This window comes from Dendrobates tinctorius, unplaced genomic scaffold (assembly GCF_039654945.1).
Source record: "Dendrobates tinctorius isolate UK_male_01 unplaced genomic scaffold, ASM3965494v1 ptg000046l, whole genome shotgun sequence".
Taxonomy (NCBI): domain Eukaryota; kingdom Metazoa; phylum Chordata; class Amphibia; order Anura; family Dendrobatidae; genus Dendrobates; species Dendrobates tinctorius.
Genome location: NW_027361714.1, coordinates 83,847,133 through 83,864,896, shown reverse-complemented (window position 1 = coordinate 83,864,896; position 17,764 = coordinate 83,847,133). Strand labels below are relative to the sequence as shown.

General features: G+C 42.6%; 1 protein-coding gene across 2 annotated transcripts in view; it reads left to right on the top strand.

Moving 5' to 3' along the window:
• CRYBG1 (crystallin beta-gamma domain containing 1) overlaps positions 1 to 16,928 on the top strand; it is a 429,535-nt gene extending 412,607 nt beyond the window's left edge. For both annotated transcript variants that reach the window (XM_073576084.1, XM_073576085.1), the window contains 4 exons: positions 1,866 to 1,989; positions 12,185 to 12,343; positions 15,133 to 15,295; positions 15,569 to 16,928. In XM_073576084.1, coding sequence (XP_073432185.1) covers positions 1,866 to 1,989; positions 12,185 to 12,343; positions 15,133 to 15,295; positions 15,569 to 15,657 — 535 coding nt within the window. In that variant the 3' untranslated portion in view covers positions 15,658 to 16,928. The remainder of the gene's footprint in view (positions 1 to 1,865; positions 1,990 to 12,184; positions 12,344 to 15,132; positions 15,296 to 15,568) is intronic.
• The last annotated feature ends 836 nt before the right edge of the window (positions 16,929 to 17,764 follow it).

The following is a 17,764-nucleotide window of genomic DNA, read 5'->3' as shown; positions in this document are numbered from 1 at the left end:
TAACTAAACAATGGACAACCTAACTACCAACTGGCGGGCTTCTCCCGTCCAGCCAAACCACAGTTGCAGTGGGCACTGCTTCCACTCACGTGTGTCTCTCACACAGACAGGCTCTCTGTGTTCCCAGGCTGAGACACTCACACAACCACCTTGCATCCTTTTATATCCACCTCCCATTATTCATTAGCAAGCAGGTGCGATACTGACCAGACTAGGCCACATAGGAAACGAATCTGGGCGAGATATACCTGCCCTCATCCACTATTCCCACATGATTCTCACAATGTACATAAAGTGCAGCACAGGTTCATCTCACCTCTGACCCCACAGCACTGCCTCACTACTGAGCATGTACATAAAGTGCAGCACAGATTCATCTCACCTCCAACTCCACAGCACTGGTCACTACTGAGCATGTACATAAAGTGCAGCACAGATTCATCTCACCTCCAACTCCACAGCACTGGTCACTACTGAGCATGTCCATAAAGTGCAGCACAGATTCATCTCACCTCCGACTCCACAGCACTGGTCACTACTGAGCATGTACATAAAGTGCAGCACACATTCATCTCGCCTCAGACCCCACAGCACTGGTCACTACTGAGCATGTACATAAAGTGCAGCACAGGTTCATCTCCCCTCCGACCCCACAGCACTGGTCACTACTGAGCATGTACATAAAGTGCAGCACAGATTCATCTCAGCTACGACCCCACAGCACTGGTCACTACTGAGCATGTACATAAAGTGCAGCACAGATTCATCTCAGCTACGACCCCACAGCACTGGTCACTACTGAGCATGTACATAAAGTGCAGCACAGATTCATCTCACCTCTGACCCCACAGCACTGCCTCACTACTGAGCATGTACATAAAGTGCAGCACAGATTCATCTCAACTAAAAGCTGAGATCCTTAGATCAGGAACAGAACAGGCAATTATAGGACATTTCATAACTTTCCCAAATTCTCATGAAATAATTTACTATCACATCCTGCATTGTACTACTGTACCAAATTTACTATATATTTTAGGAGTCATATAAAAGTGAGGGCACAATGGTGAGGCTAGTTATAATAATGTGATTTTAACATGTGTTTTTGTGAGGGCAATGTATTTAGATTACAGAGGGTGTACCTAAAGATGGTGTTCCCTTTAAAAAAAAAAAAAAATCCTGGTTCCCAGGCACTGTTAGTTGTTTTTTTTTTTGTGTTTCATTTCTTTAAAAAAAAAAAAATAAAATAAAACCTGTTCATTCACTGATCCTGGGTCCACTGCTGAGCCTCCCCCATTGCTCCCAGTCTATGGTATTGGCTGCAGTGCTGACATCACGTCGATAGTATGGCAGCCAAATTGTGAACTCTTTTGCTTTACTCAACCCTTCTCAGTTTACTTGAGATCACTGATTGGCTGCCACAGGTGACTTTAGCACTGCAGCCGATACCAGACACCAGGAACAGCGGTAGACACTCAGCAGTAGAACCAAGGAGGGTGAGTAAAGCGCAGTTTGTTACAAAAAAAATCTGTGCCTGGTTTTCAAAAAGGAGACAATACTTTTTAATAAGAGAAAAAAAAACTACCTAATAACCACAATAAAAGCACATCCTGAATGAGGAAAAGAACTTGCTTTCAGCAGTCTTACATGGGAGAGGCATTCTGAGTTGCACTGCACTATGAATGGGAAGGCTGCTGCACAACAATACACAGTGCTAGCGATGGCGTGGCACCAGGAGATCCTCACTTGTGAGTAGTGGGAAAGAAATGGGGCAACCACCACGTATAAGAATGAAATTAGTTTACTTATGTTTTCTATTTGTGGTCATTTGAACATGGTGTTAATCACGCAAACTCTGTTTTCAGATGGGTCTTTTATGAATATGAAAATTACCGAGGTAGACAGTTACTTGTTTCACCAAACAAGATTGCACAGTGGTCACAATTCAGTGGATGGAATAACATTGGATCTCTGCGTCCACTTCGACAGGTATTAATTTTGGAATATCTTCATTATTTTCTGTTGCTTTCTTTTGCTATTGTGTTCAGCAGCGTTTAAATGTGTGGTATCTGCTACATTTCTAAATCAGTGTTTACTTTCCATCAGTTATTACACATTGCCAGTGTTATAAAAATGATTTATTTCTTAGTGAACTTGACTAGTTCCCTGAGCATTTGAACATGTCCTACATTTATGTGCAAAGTGACAAGGATATAAACCATATTTATTTAACTTATAGGATGCACCTCGTTATAAAATACACTCCAGGTTTAGATTAAAGATAACCTGTCAGCTGTTTTGGCTGCTATAAGATGAGCCACCGCCTTTCAGGGCTTATCTACAGCATTCTGTGAAGCTGTAGATAAGCCCCCCGATCTGACCTGCAAGAGGAGAAAAATAAGTTTTGTTATATTCACCTGGGGGGCGGTCCGGTCTGATGTTGCAGGTCTGGGTCCGGCGCCTCGGATCTTCTTGCAACGCCGCCCTCCTGCTTGCTTCATGGCTCCCCGGCATTGCGCTCTGCCATGTTGAGGGCACGGCAAATTCCTGCAGTGCGCAGGCGCTGGATCTCTCTGACCTTTCCCGGCACCTCCGCACTGCAGTACTTTGCTCTGCCCTCAACAGGTTGCAGAGAAGTACTCCTGCGCAGGCGTACTTCTCGTTGAGGGCAGAGAAGTAAGCCTGCGCAGAAGTGCGATGCCGGGGACGCATGAAGCAAGCAGGAGGGCTACATCAATTGCCACATTTTGAAACTCCTTTCAGGTATGTGACTGATCACATAAACTGTGAAAGGTACTTCAGCTACCCTGGACCTGCAGCATCTGTGCAGCTTTAGGGATATGCCGATCCTGATATCCTTCTCTCCTGCCTGAAACTGATCTATCTGATCGAGGCAGGAGAGAACAGTAGTCTCAAAGAAGGGCATTGTCAACTTTCGCCTTGATCATAGGAAGCTGCCCTGAACTATACTACTTGACTCCGGACTGAGCGGACGTGTCTGTCTGCTATCTGCAAGACGGAGGAGACAGAGGAGATAATACCGGCGCCGTGCTACTGGCAGCCCATTGCAACAGCAGCTACTCGGTTTGTTTCTGTTACAGTTTTGCGTGTTTCCTGTTCTTTGGACTTTCTTTTGGACCTTTGGAACTTAGGCTAGTTTCACACTAGCGTTTATGAGCGCAGCGATGGCCTGCGCACGGCCGCCGCTAAGCCCCGCCCCCTGCCGCGCCTCCGACGCATGACGCTGCATGCGCCCTGCGTCCCCTATCTTTATCACTGGGGGCGCAGGCCGTGCGCAGTATGCGTTTGGCGGCGCATGCGTCCTTTTGACGGTGCGCCGACCTGCGCCAAACGCAACCTGCTGCAGTTTGGTTGCGTCGGCGCACCGTCAAAAAGGCGCATGTGCCGCCAAATGCATACTGCGCACGGCCTGCGCCCCCTGTGATAAAGATAAAGGACGCAGGGCGCATGCAGTGTCATGCGCCGATGGGCGGAGCTACCGGCGGAGGCGCGACAGGGGGCGGGGCTTAGCGGCGGCCGTGTGCAGGCCGTCGCTGCGCTCATAAACGCTAGTGTGAAACTAGCCTTAGATGGACACCTAATTTTAATCTTGGATTGATGGATGTTTATACCCTGTGGATCACACTGTTCCTGCACGACGGACCATTGTGAGAAGGTGGAAACCACTCACCACAACCAACCAAACGTCTTTAGGACACACAGCTCTGGATCGGCACCTGGATCTGCCACTACTATGTACTTCCCCCACAGGTACATGCAACTCCGAAATGGATATCAGTGATGAGCAGTTATTAGCACCCTTGAACATGAATCAAATGCAACCACTGTCAGCTACAGTTCCGCAATACACATAGCTTCTACCTTGTTGGTTATTGATGCAGCCATCTGGGTACAGAGGTGAACACTGGACACAGTCAGACATGTCGTGGACTGGAGCGAAGGACAGGGTCACTGATCTGATGGCTGTCCCAAATCCCATCACTAAACGTGTTGTGTATTCAAGGGATCGGCTTCTGGAGCTGAGCAGAATGAAGTCTTTCTCTAGCTGTGGCCATACCACATGTTCCTCGTGAAGTGTGGAGACCTTTCAAAGGCTGCAGAGCAGGTAAAAAGTTGAAGTCCAGGAGAAGAAGGTTTAAACGAGCAGTACCATCAATTATCATGGGTAATGTTCGCTCGCTGGGAAATAAGACTGATGAACTGCTAGCTCTGTGTAAAACCCAGACGGCGTTTAAGGAATGCAGTCTCATGTGCTTTACAAAAACGTGGTTACATGGGGAGGTCCCTGATTCAAGTGTCTCGATTCCAGGGTTTCACATGGTCCGGGCTGATAGAGACAAAGCTAAGTTTGGTAAGAAGAAGGGTGGTGGAATGATATTATATATTAATAACAGATGGTGTAACCAGCGGCATATTACTGTTAAAGAAAGTCACTGCAGTCAAAATATTGAACTCTTAGCAGTTGGCCTTAGGCCTTACTATCTACCTAGAGAATTCTCCATTTGCATAGAAGTAGTCATGTATATACCTCCATCCGCCAGCCAAGAGGCAGCTGAGGAAGCGTTGTCAGGGGTGCTGGCTCGCCTTCAGACAAAGCACCCAAACTCGTTAATTGTAATCTCTGGGGATTTTAACCGAGTCATGATCTCAAAGGCTCTTCCAAAGTTCAATCAATATGTTAAATGTGCAACTAGGGACAACAGTATATTGGATCTCCTCTATGCAAATGTTAATAGCGCCTATTCATCGTCTGCACTACAACCCCCCCCCACCGGGAAATCGGGAAGTCTGACCATAACCTCATACTGTTGTCTCCATCTTTTCAACCAGCTGTCAGCAAACAACCAGCAACTTTAAAACTAATCAGGAGGTGGTCCCCAGCAGCTGAGGAGGCCCTGCAAGACTGCTTTAACCTCATAGACTGGGAGGTGATATGCTACAGGGGAGAGCATGATGATCTAAATGATATTGTCAGGAGAGTAACTGATTATATAAATTTTTGTACTGATACTATAGTACCAGGAAGAAAGATTTGATGTTATGCAAATAACAAGCCTTGTATTACAAAAGAATTGAAATACTTACTAAACAAGAAAAAAATGGCATTTAAAATGAAAGATACAAAGAAACTGAAATTGATACAAAGGGAAAAGTAAGAATGCCTGTGAGGCGTTCCGAATTAAACTAGAAAATAAATTGTCACACAACAATTCCATGGAGGTGTGGTCGGGCGTGAAGCAGTTAACTGGGTTTAAGGCAAGGCCGGAGCGTGGGAAACTGGGTCTGCACATGGCTAATGAAATGAATGAGTTTTTCAACATATTCACCTACACATGCGCAGCATCATCAGGAATGGGGGATGGAGCAGGGGAACGATCTGCAGCATTGACATTGGGGGATAAACTATTTTTCTCTGTCTCCCCAAGCGATGTGAGGAAACAGTTTAGTAAACTAGTCATTGGCAAAGCAGCTGGGTCTGATGGCCTCAGTCCACTTGTCCTAAGAGCGTGTGCAAAACAACTGTGTACTGTCTTCCAACTCCTGTTTAACAGGAGCCTACAATTACAGAGAGTACATATGCTGTGGAAGATTACCTGCCTGGTGCAGGTTCCCAAGATCACTTTTCCGACTTCCCTACATGACTATCGTCCAGTGGCCTTAACATCGCATGCTATGAAGTCATTGGAGAGAATAGTACTTGTCTACTTGTGCCCGAGGGTGAGGGCCTACACTGACCCCTTACAGTTTGCGTACCAGCAGCGATTGGGGGTGGATGATGCGGCATTGTCTCTGCTACATACAGTACATTCATTCTTGGACAATGAGGGAACTGCAGTGTGAGCCATGTTCTTTGACTTCTCAAGTGCTTTCAATACCTTACCTTCAATACCTTCCTTACCTTCAATTACCTTACAATACCTTCAATACGGGCAGCACGGTGGCTCAGTGGTTAGCGCTGCAGCCTTGCAGCGCTGGGGTCCTGGGTTCGAATCCCACCAAGGACAACTTTTGCAAGGAGTTTGTATGTTCTCCCCGTGTTTGCGTGGGTTTCCTCCGGGTACTCCGGTTTCCTCCCACACTCCAAAGACATACTGAAAGGGAATTTAGATTGTGAGCCCCATCGGGGACAGTGATGAAAAATGTGTGCAAACTGTAAAGCACTGCGGAATATGTTAGCGCTATATAAAAATAAAGATTATTATTATTATTATTATTAATACCTTAGAGCCGCCCTTACTGCGAAATAAGTTGACTGATATGGCGGTAGATGAGGGGATGGTGAAATGGATAAGCGACTACCTGACGGACAGGCCGCAGTTTGTAAGGATGGGGGAGGTGCTATCTGGAGTGTACGGAGCAGTGTTGGAGCCCCTCAGGGTACAGTGCTGTCGCCCTTCCTCTTCACATTGTATACAGCTGACTTCCAGTATAAATCAGATCTGTCACCTCCAAAAATTCTCAGCGATTGTAGGGGGAATTGTGGGGGATCATTGTATACAGCTGACTTCCAGTATAAATCAGATCTGTCACCTCCAAAAATTCTCAGCGATTTTAGGGGGAATTGTGGGGGATCGGGGGGGGGGGAGGAGGAATATAGAAGGGAAGTTTCTGACTTTGTGAGATGGTGGTGAGTTATAGAAGGAAAAAGGATGATCACTTACCAATCACGATTGCTGGTCAGGAGGTGGAGATGGTTGAAAACTACAAATATTTGGGGGTCCACCTTGACAGCAAATTCGATTGGAGGTGTCATACGGAGAAGATTTACAAGAAGGGAATGAGCAGACTGTACTTTCTACGGACGCTCAGGTCGTTCAATTTGTGCAGTAAAATGCTCAAAATGTTTTACCAGTCCGTTGTGGCAAGCACCATCTTTTTTGCTATTATTTGCTGGGGCAGTAGTGTGCGAGTAGCTGACTCTAATAAGCTCAACAAACTTATCAAGAAGGCAAGCGCGGTTGTTGGCCTCCATTTTGACTCTTTTGAGGAGGTAGTGGAAGATAGGATTCAGAAGAAGTGTAGGGCTATAATGAACAATAATACACACCCACTATACGGGCTGTTCTTGAAGCAGAGAAGCACATTCAGCAGCTGTCTAATCCTACTTAGGTACAAGAAGTAGAAATTCAGAAAATCGTTTGTGCCTACTACTATTGGGATATATAACAATTTCCTAAGGGTGTAAGGCGACAATGACCTATGGCTGGTGCACTAATGGCAATGATCAGAGATTTAAGTACCTGCACTTACACAAATTTGTTTGTTATGTAATGTGGTTAGTCATGTGAAAGATCTGTTTCTAGGAATTACTTTATGTAATGCTGTTTGGAATGTTTGGAATGCTGTTTGTAACGCTGCTGTAATACCACAATTTCTCCCGGGATCAATAAAGTGTATCGTATCGTATAAGACACACACACACATATAATATAATTTTGTGAGGCAGTGACCGGTGTTATATGCGAGGGTCGCTATGTGTCCCCCAGGATGTGCAAAGAAGCATATGGAGGTCGTGGGAGTGCATTGCAGTCACAGGCATAGCTGTGGTTGTAATGCAAAATAAAAGTGAGTATTGGTCTTGGGTATGCTATGTGTCCAAGACAGATTTATGAAAACCTCTTCTGGGCTTTTATTTTTGAAACTGACTACAGGATGGCAGCGGGGCAGTCCGTTTACTTCCCGGCCCCGGGTTTTCCATGTGACCGGTGGCCACAGCTTCCTTTGTAAAAACCCCTGCAGCAGGGGGTAGGGTGTGTCAGTGTGGAGTTTGCAGCAAGCAGAGCATATGGCTCTGCAAAAGCTCAGCCTGTGTGAGTAAACACAGAGCCCAACAGAGTGAACTCATGACACCTCGCAGTGTGATACGATGGTGCAATCGCCTTCGGCAACCGAAAGCACTTATGGACTGTCGTGTTTCCCGGCTGTGATCCGGAGGATACTGTTTGCTGTGCACTGTGAGAGTTTGGACATTAACCCCTTCCTGACATCCGTACTATCCCGTCCATGGGACCCGGGCCCCTATGCCCATGGACGGGATAGTACGTCTACCGCGATCAGCGGCGCTCACGTGGTGAGCGCCGCTGATCGCGGCCGGGTGTCAGCTGATTATCACAGCTGACACCTGGCACAATGTGTCAGGGGCGGTCACGGACCGCCCCGACACGTTAACCCCTTGCACACCGCGATCAAACATGATCGCGGTGTACCGGGGGTTAAAGGAAAGCATTGGCTGGGAGGGGGCTCCCTCCATGCTTCACTGAGCCCCCCACGGCAGCGCAATGTGCAGCGCTGCTGCGGGGGGCTCCTTTCCTGCAGGCCCCCGAATCCAAGATGGCGACGGGGGCCTTCGGGGGCCTGCAGGAAGCTGGCTTCCTCAGTGCCTGCAAAGCGCAGGCATGAAGAAGCCTTCTGCACTGCCTGTGACAGATCGCTGATCTGTCACAGTGATCTGTGATGTGACCAGTGATGTTCCACCTGGGACTATGTAATAAAGTTAAAAAAAAAAAAATAAAAAAAGTGTTAAAATAACTTTAAAAAAATCGCCAAATAAATTAGAAAAAAAAAAAAATATTCCCCCAATAAATCCATTTTTAAAAAAAAAAAAAAACAATAAAAGTACATATATTAGGTATCGCCGCGTCCGTAACGACCTGCCCTATAAAACTGTCCTATTAGTTAACCCCTTTAGCGAACCCCTTAAAAAATAAAAATAAAAAACGAAGCAAAAAATAATGATTTATTATCATACCGCCAAACAAAAAGTGTAATAACGCGCGATCAAAAAGACGCATATAAATATCCATGGTACCGCTGAACATGTCATCTTGTCCCACAAAAAACGAGCTGCCATACATCATCATCAGCGAAAAAATTAAAAAGTTATAGCTCGCAGAATAAAGCGATGCAAAAATAATTTTTTATACAAAATAGTTTTCATTGCAAAAAACTGACAAAACATAAAAAAAGACCTAAATGAGGTATCGCTGTAACCGTACTGACCCGAAGAATAAAACCGCTTTATCAATTTTACCGCACGCGGAACGGTGTAAACGCACACCCCCAAAAGAAATTCATGAAACGCTGGTTTTTGTTCATTCTGCGTCCCAAAAATCGGAATAAAAAGCGATCAAAAAATGTAACGTGCCCGAATATGGTACCAATAAAAACGTCAACTCGTCCCGCAAAAAATAAGACCTCACATGACTCGGTGGGTCAAAATACAGAAAAATTATAGCTCTCAATATGTGGTGATGCAAAAACTATTTTTACAATAAAAGTGTCTTTTAGCGTGCGACAGCTGCCAAACATAAAAACCGCCATAAATAGTAAATCAACCCCCCCCGTTATCACCCCCTTAGTTAGGGAAAAAAAATAAAATAAAAAAAGTATTTATTTCCATTTTTCCGTTAGGGCTAGGGCTGAGATTAGGGGTAGGGGTGTGTTGGGGTTCGGGTTGGAGTTAGAATTGGGGGGTTTCCACTGTTTGGGCACATCAGGGGCTCTCCAAATGCAACATGGCGTCTGATCTCAATTGCAGCTAATTTTGAGTTGAAAAAGTCAAATGGTGCTCCTTCCCTTCCAAGCTCTGCCATGCGCCCAAACAGTGTTTTACCCCCACATGTAGGGTATCAGCCTACTCAGGACAAATTGCAAAACAATTTTTGGGGTCCAATTTCTCCTGTTACCCTTAGGAAAATAAAAAATTGGGGGCAAAAATATAATTTTTGAGGAAAAAAATGATTTTTTTATTTTCACGTCCGAGCGTTATAAACTTCTGTGAAGCACTTGGGGGTTCAAAGTGCTCACCACACATCTAGATAAGTTCCCGTGGGGGGTCTAGTGTCCAAAATGGGGTCACTTGTGGGGAGTTTCAATAGTTTAGGTACATCAGGGGCTCTCCAAACGCACATGACACCCGCAGACCATTCCATCAAAGTCTGCATTCCAAAACGTCACTACTTCCCTTCCGAGCCCCGACGTGTGTCCATACAGTAGTTTTCTCCCACATATGGGGTGTCGGCGTACTCATGACAAATTGGACAACAACTTTTGGGGTCCAATTTCTCCTGTTACCCTTGGGAAAATAAAAAAATTGGGGACTAATTGATCATGTTTGTGGAAAAAATACGATTTTTTTATTTTCATGCCCTGGCATTATAAACTTCTGTGAAGCCCTTGGGGGTTAAAAGTGCACACCTCACATCTAGATAAGTTCCTTAGGGGGTCTAGTTTTCAAAATGGGGTCATTTGTGGGGGGTTTCCACTGTTTAGGTACATTAGGGGCTCTCCAAAGGCAACATGACACCCGCAGACCATTCCATCAAAGTCTGCATTCCAAAACGTCACTACTTCCCTTCCGAGCCCCGACGTGTGCCCATACAGTAGTTTTCTCCCACATATGGGGTATCAGCATACTCAGGACAAATTGGACAACAACTTTTGGGGTCCAATTTCTCCTGGTACCCTTGGGAAAATAAAAAAAAAGATCATGTTTGTGGAAAAAATAAGAATTTTTTATTTTCACACCCGGGCGTTATAAACTTCTGTGAAGCACTGGGGGGTGACTAAAAGATCATTTTTGTGGAAAAAATACAAATTTTTTATTTTCATGCCCTGGCATTATAAACTTCTGTGAAGCCCTTGGGGGTTCAAAGTTCTCACCACACATCTAGATAAGTTCCTTAGGGGGTCTATTTTCCAAAATGTCATTTGTGGGGGGTTTCCACTGTTTTGGTACATCAGGGGTTTTCCAATCGCGACATGGTGTCCGATCTCAATTCCAGCCAAAAACGTCAAATGGCGCTGCTTCCCTTCCGAGCTCTGCCATGCGCCCAAATAGTGGTTTACCCCCACATGTGGGGTATCGGCGTACTCAGGACAAATTGCACAATAACTTTTAGGGTCCTGTTACCCTTGGGAAAATAAAAATTTGGGTGAAAAGATAATTTTTGTGGAAAAAATGATTTTTTAATTGTACCACTGTACGTTATAAACTTCTGTAAAGCCCTTGTGGGTTCAAAGTTCTCACCACATATCTAGATAAGTTCCTTGGGGGGTCTAGTTTCCAAAATGGGGTCACTTGTAGTGGGTTTCCACTGTTTAGGTACATCAGGGACTCTCCAAACGTGACATGGCGTCCGATCTGAATTCCAGCCAATTTTGCATTGAAATAGTCAAGCGGCGCTCCTTCCATTCTGAGCTCTGCCATGCGCCGAAACAGTCGTTCCCCCCCCCACATATCAGGTATCAGCGTACTCAGGACAAATTGCACAATAACCTTTGCAGTCCAATTTCTCCTGTTACCCTTGGTAAAATAAAAAAAAATTGAACCTGAAGTATTTTTTTTGTGAAAAAAAGTTAGATGTTCATTTTTTTTTTTAAATATTCAAAAAAATTCCTGTGACGCACCTAAAGGGTTAATAAATTTCTTGAATGTGGTTTTGAGCACCTTAAGGGGTGCAGTTTTTAGAATGGTGTCACTTTTGGGTATTTTCTATCATATAGACTCCGCAAAGTGGCTTCAAATGTGATGTGGTCCGTAAAAATAAAATGGTGTTGTAAAAATGGTCAACTTTTAACCCTTATAACTTCCTAACAAAAATTTTGGTTCCAAAATTGTGCTGATGTAAAGTAAACATGTGGGAAATGTTAATTATCAAGTTTTTTGTGTGCCGTGTCTCTGTGATTTAAGGGCATAAAAATTCAAATTTGGAAAATTGCGAAATTTTCGCCAAATTTCCGTTTTTCTCACAAACGCAAGTTATTTGAATGAAATTTTACCACTAACATGAAGTACAATATGTCACGAGAAAGCAGTGTCAGAATCACCGGGATCCATAGAAGTGTTCCAGAGTTATGACCTCATAAATGTACAGTGGTCAGAATTGTAAAAATTGGCCCGGTCATGAACGTGCAAACCACCCTTGGGGGTGAAGGGGTTAAACACTCGTTTATGCTTTGAACTTTGCAGGGTCACTGCCTCATCACTGCACAGCGTGGATACCACTGCCCTAAAATATATATAATATATATATCTACTTGCTACTTGGGATGTAAAATCAGCAAGTGAAATCAATTATATAAAATGTTTATCTCATCATGTTAGTATAATACAGCAAGGAAAAATCTAGTATTTTTTTAATATACATATATTATTTTGTAGAAACGGCTGTACTTCAAGCTTCAGAATAAATCCAATGAAATGTTTATGTCAACTAATGGAAGCCTGAATGATATCAAGCTTCTGAGGATACAAGTCATGGAGGACACAGGATCTGATGATCAGATTTGGGTCTATCACAAAGGAGTCTTTAGATGCCGTGTAAGTTTTCTTTCTGTATCATTATTATTAGGTCACGTTTTACTGGCAATTATTTATGATTGTGTTACTGACCCATTGTGCATTAAATAGTAGTATTGCAGAGACTGCCATATCTTATCCCTAAAGTTGTAACAAACAGAAGGGTAGCTCGTTGCAAAATTGCGGCTCAACACCACCATTTTTTTCTGGACTGCTGTGGTTTCCTGTTGACTGTGTCTGCAAAATAATTTACTCAATTTTGTAATCCACTTGACTCATCGATATGGCAGCACAGATATGTAGTTAAAATGCAAATAATGTTAATTGCCTGGAATACTTAAAGGCTGAAATGTCAGATTGAAAATGTGCATTCTAGGTTAGCAAACTTTGTATGCATTTAATCTGAACAGCTGTTGTATTTAGAAGTAAAGGAGGTAATTTATTGGCACATTCATTTTCATATTGTCAGTAGCAAAGCCTGTCTCTTGCATCACTCAGCTGTATAAATTTGCATATGCAAAAGTTTGAATTAAAGAGTTATTTCCAGAATTTCAAATCCTCCCATAATGAGTGTCTTAAAGGGAACCTGTCTGCAGGATTGTGCACAGTAAATTGCAGACAGTGTCAGGTCGGCGCTGTTATACTGATTAAAATGATACCTTGGTTAATAAAATCCGTCTTGTGGTTGTTGTTTAATCTTTATTTTCAGTTTTGAGTTAATGATATCCTCGTGCTCCGGGCGGCCTGTGAGGGGTTTTTAAGTGGTGCACTGATAAGGTATTCATCTGTATGGCTTCTGACAGGTCATTGATCCCTCACTGACCTGCCCACCCCCCCCGGTTTACATAATCAATATTATACTTATCTTGGGGGGAAAAAAAACTGCGGTCAGGCACCTGCATCTGCGCTGCAGCCTGATTGCATATGTAATGAATTATATACAATTTATGTAATCCTGTATTACCTTAAAAAAAAAAAAAAAGAAACAGTTTGAAAATTGCTCCTCCTGCGCAGTAGCAGCTATCGGTGATCTGATAGCTGCTATTGTGCAGGCGCCGTCGGCACCATCTTGCTGGAGAACAAAAAAACATTCCTCCTCCAAGATGGCGGTGCCTGCTCAGTAGCCGCTATCGGCAATCTGTACATTACTGTGCACAATCCTGCTGACAGATTTCCTTTGTCGCATTCTCGACCACTGCTATATGCATTGTGTATGGGACTATCTAAAACTATGGAGTCCTGTATTATGCATGATTAGGGATTCCTGTTCTCAGGAGCAGTAAGCTATCACCTAATTTATAGATTTTGAGGAGCTTGCAATTCTGAAAATAACCCTTAAGTGGCCATACACTTTTGCCATGTTTGTCATAAACAGCTGACTTTGTCTTTGGTCCTATGTTTCCGATCAATGCTTGTCTTTCGTTAATGAAAAATAAATTCAATAAAATGGATTAAACATATATATGCTGGAGATGTTTGGTCAGCGTTCGTTCAGTCTGTTTGGGAAAATTGTCAGGAGTGTAGAATTTCAACATGCCCTGTTGTACAAAGGTCAATACATTGAAAACTGACATCCAAATAGCTGTTCCTAGCAACCAAAAGTGGAAATTAGTGTACTTGTGTTTTCTATGGAGCTACCTATGGCAGCAACTTATCTCCCTCCCTCTGGTATAAAAGGATTGATGTTAAAATTAATTTTGCCCAAACCTTTTGTCTCCTGAAATTAGGAAGCCCCCATGATCATTAGATAATAGGCAGATTGAGACAACATGTAATATATGTGGGGGTCTTGACATCATAAGCATCTTTTAAAGCTGATTTATGTTATGCCAAAATCAGAGGAAAAGTATAATAGAAACACGTCACCACTTCTGTATTTATCACCCACTCCTGGTTTTGGCTTACAAATACTGGGGTAAAATACTGACCGAATAGTGAATATGTGAACGCGGCCTAACCATTTCAGTGATAGAACACTTTTTAACACCTTGGACAGATACAAATAAAACCTGAATTATAAAAAAAAAGAAAAATCATATTACACCTTTCTACCATTGTATTTTTGTGAAATTCTACCCAGCACTTCATGCAACTGTGCTTAATATTTTGTAAAAAAAAAAAAAAAAAAATGCAAATATTCAGCTGAGCCTGAGACGCAGAACTCCTCCTTAAGATAACTCCAGATGTACAGAGTACATACATGCAGGAATCTTCACACATTTATCAGTAATGTCACTGATCCAGATGCCAGTAAACATTTTAGCTTAGAAACAAATGGTGTGATAAAAAAGTGACAATATTCACATCTAATTTTCTCCTTAAATAAGAGAAAAAAGACCCTCCCAAATTTGACAATCCAAGTGGTAAAACATTGACAAAAGGAGGCTTTACCAGAGGAGAGGTGTCAGTAACAGTGTGTGATTTTCCTTCCTGATACCACTTGCAGTATCCTCCTCCCATTCTTTCCCTACCAGGAAGGACAGATGTCTTTCCGTACATTTTCTCTCTTTAGATGAGTGGTTGAAGATGACTGGCTTTTACAAATATTTTGGGAAATGTTCTTTGCTATGTGTTGCCATCCAGTGGTTGTGATGTGAATTGCTTCTATTTTTTATTTTTACCATGTTGTGATAATTGTTTGAAGTTGTATTGTGAGAAACTAGAGTCCCTGGAAAACTTGTGAAAAAGTAATTGTGGATACAGCTGTAAAACTTTCCTTGTTGCTTGTCAACTTCAAATTAGCTCTGCATATTTCCTTGTCAGACAAAAGCAGTGCAAATTGTTGATCACATTTTTGTTTTAACCCATAGATTGCTGAAGACTGCACCCTGGCGAGTGCTGGGACTGTAATTACTACTGGAAGCAAGCTTGGCCTAAGCCTTCAACAGACAGGAGCAAGCATGCTATGGACGATCAGCCCAGATGGCAGGATCTATTGTCGTTCGAAGCCCAACTTTGTTCTAGACATCAAGGGTAAGCTAAAGGGGTACACTAGGGAGATTAAATTTAGTGACATAAAGGTGAAAGATTGAGGAACACTGCCCTATTGTCTCCAACCAGTGGTTTGGCTCTCAGACTTCCTACATGTGCACCAAGAACACGATGGACATCATGGCAGTATTAATAACTTAGGCCCAGCTTTTTTCTAATTATTTTATTTAGAATTTTGCTTTAGAGCTATGACAGGTTGGGGACCTTTGGTGTAAGACTTGTCTAATATTTACGTGATTTTTTTTTTTCTTGTAGGGGGCAATCAATATGATCAGCAGCATATTGTTCTGAATCCTGTTACAGAGGGAAAGCTTAGCCAGCTCTGGGAAATATGTGTGCTATAACCAAGCCCACCGCGGACTGGAAGGACGGTTTCTTACGGCACTGAATGCTTTATGGTGCTATGCACTCTGCACTGTAACCTGGGTTCCCGTATACTACATATAGTGTTTACTATACTGCAAAGGATACATGGGTGAAGCCTGGTTCCCAAATGGAAAAATACATTCAGGATGTTTTTCTGATCCCCTGGATTTTATTTTAGTGTTTTTTTTGGGTTTTTTTAACTTTAAACATGTGAAATGAACACATCAGTATCACGTGATCCGCAATATCATGTGGAAGCAAACTTACAGGAGACTATTATATTTGTGGCAACTTTTTCATCATGGAAATTCTTTCATCTCCAAAGATCTGCACTGAATTATTAGTAGACACTAAATTAAAAGTGACAGTATTGACAGACCTGCTTGTCAAAACCTAAGAGTATTCACCAGCCCCGCAGGTTGTGTCATTCAGAGCACAATTTATAAGAGGCCTTTCTTCTCTATACAAACCTTAACTTTGCTTTGCTTTTATGTCAATAAATGTATTTTTTATGTATGTTCTTACAATGAATCTTATTATTTAGAATTAATTACCCTATACTTGGATTCTGCTTTTTTTTCCTGTCATAGCACCTTGCATAGGATGTAATAGAATTAATAGAAAAATATATATACCTGTAATCGTTACCCTCATGAAGAGATTATCTGTGCGTCTTTATAGTAATAGAACTATTTGCAACAATTCAGAATGCTGGACAAACTGGTTCTTAATAGTTATCTCTTACTTACACGAGGAATGTGCTGCTCTGAAACATGGTACTGATAAACAGATACCTTAGGGTAATTGACAATATATCCGGATATGCACATACTATAATCAAAACTTTTTATTGGAATATTGTAGATTTTTCTGGTAGCGTTAAAGTAAATTTGTTTCTCACAAGCTTTTATTTCATTACATTATTCTATTTTATGCAAACTCTGATAATTTCTTTATTGACACTATCATGACCATGGCACCTCAGGGGGACATGAAAAATTAACACTGGAATTGTAAAGTTGTTGTTTTTTTTTTAATTTAAATTAATTTACCTATTCTGTAGAAACTGCGTGTGCCTTATCAATTTTACATGGTATGAACCAAAATGCCTTTCAATAGGAAAAGAATGGAAGTGGTTCCATATAGCTCTTTACCTTTTGTTTCTGTATGTTTCCTAACATTTGGTGGATTTTTTTTCTACAAATGCAGCATTTTTTTTTTTTAAATAAAGGACAGATATTAGATCTTATTTGTTTGTTTCAAAAGATAATAAATGATATAAAAAAGTCTGTTTGTAAACTACCGATATATGAATTATCTAGTTAATTATTTACCATATTGAAACAAATATGTCTAAAACAAAAAGACAGCCAAAATCCGGATCACTAACTGATTTGTAACATTTTTGCAAACGTACTCTGCTAGATAAAGGGCTTGTGGATTTTAAGCGTTTTTGCCGCGTTTTCTCCTTCGTCTCATTGGGGGACACAGGTACTGTGGGTGTATGCTACCGCCATCTGGAGGCTGGCACTAGGCAAACACAAGGTTAGCTCCTCCCCCGCCGTATACACCCTCGCCCTAACTGCGGGCAGAAACCAGTTTTTTGCTTAGTTTCAATGGAGGCACACGTCTGGTCTTTTTTCTCCAGACTTTTTTGTTCCATGAAGATGAGACGGGGCAACGGATCCTATTGAAAGGGTCTGATTTCCCCAAACCAACAACGGGTGAGCACGTGACGAGTATCGTCTCCACGTATCCTTTCCCACACCGTGGGACAAATCTGAGAAATTACCCAGAATTTTTTATTTTAGTTTGTTTTTTTTCTTTTATTTTTTCTAAGAAGATGAGACAGGGGCAACGGATCCTATTGAAAGGGTCCGATTTCCCCAAACCATCAACGGGCGAGCACGTGTGAGTGTCCCTCCACGTATCCTCTTCCGCGACGTGGGACATTATGCCGGACCTAGCCCTGTCCACCCCTAGGTACAGAAGCCATGGGCTATACAGAGGCACAAGACGGTCCGAGCTGCCCCCACTGCTCCACCAACGCAAGACGGAGGTGCTGCAAGGCGGCGGACGGTCCCT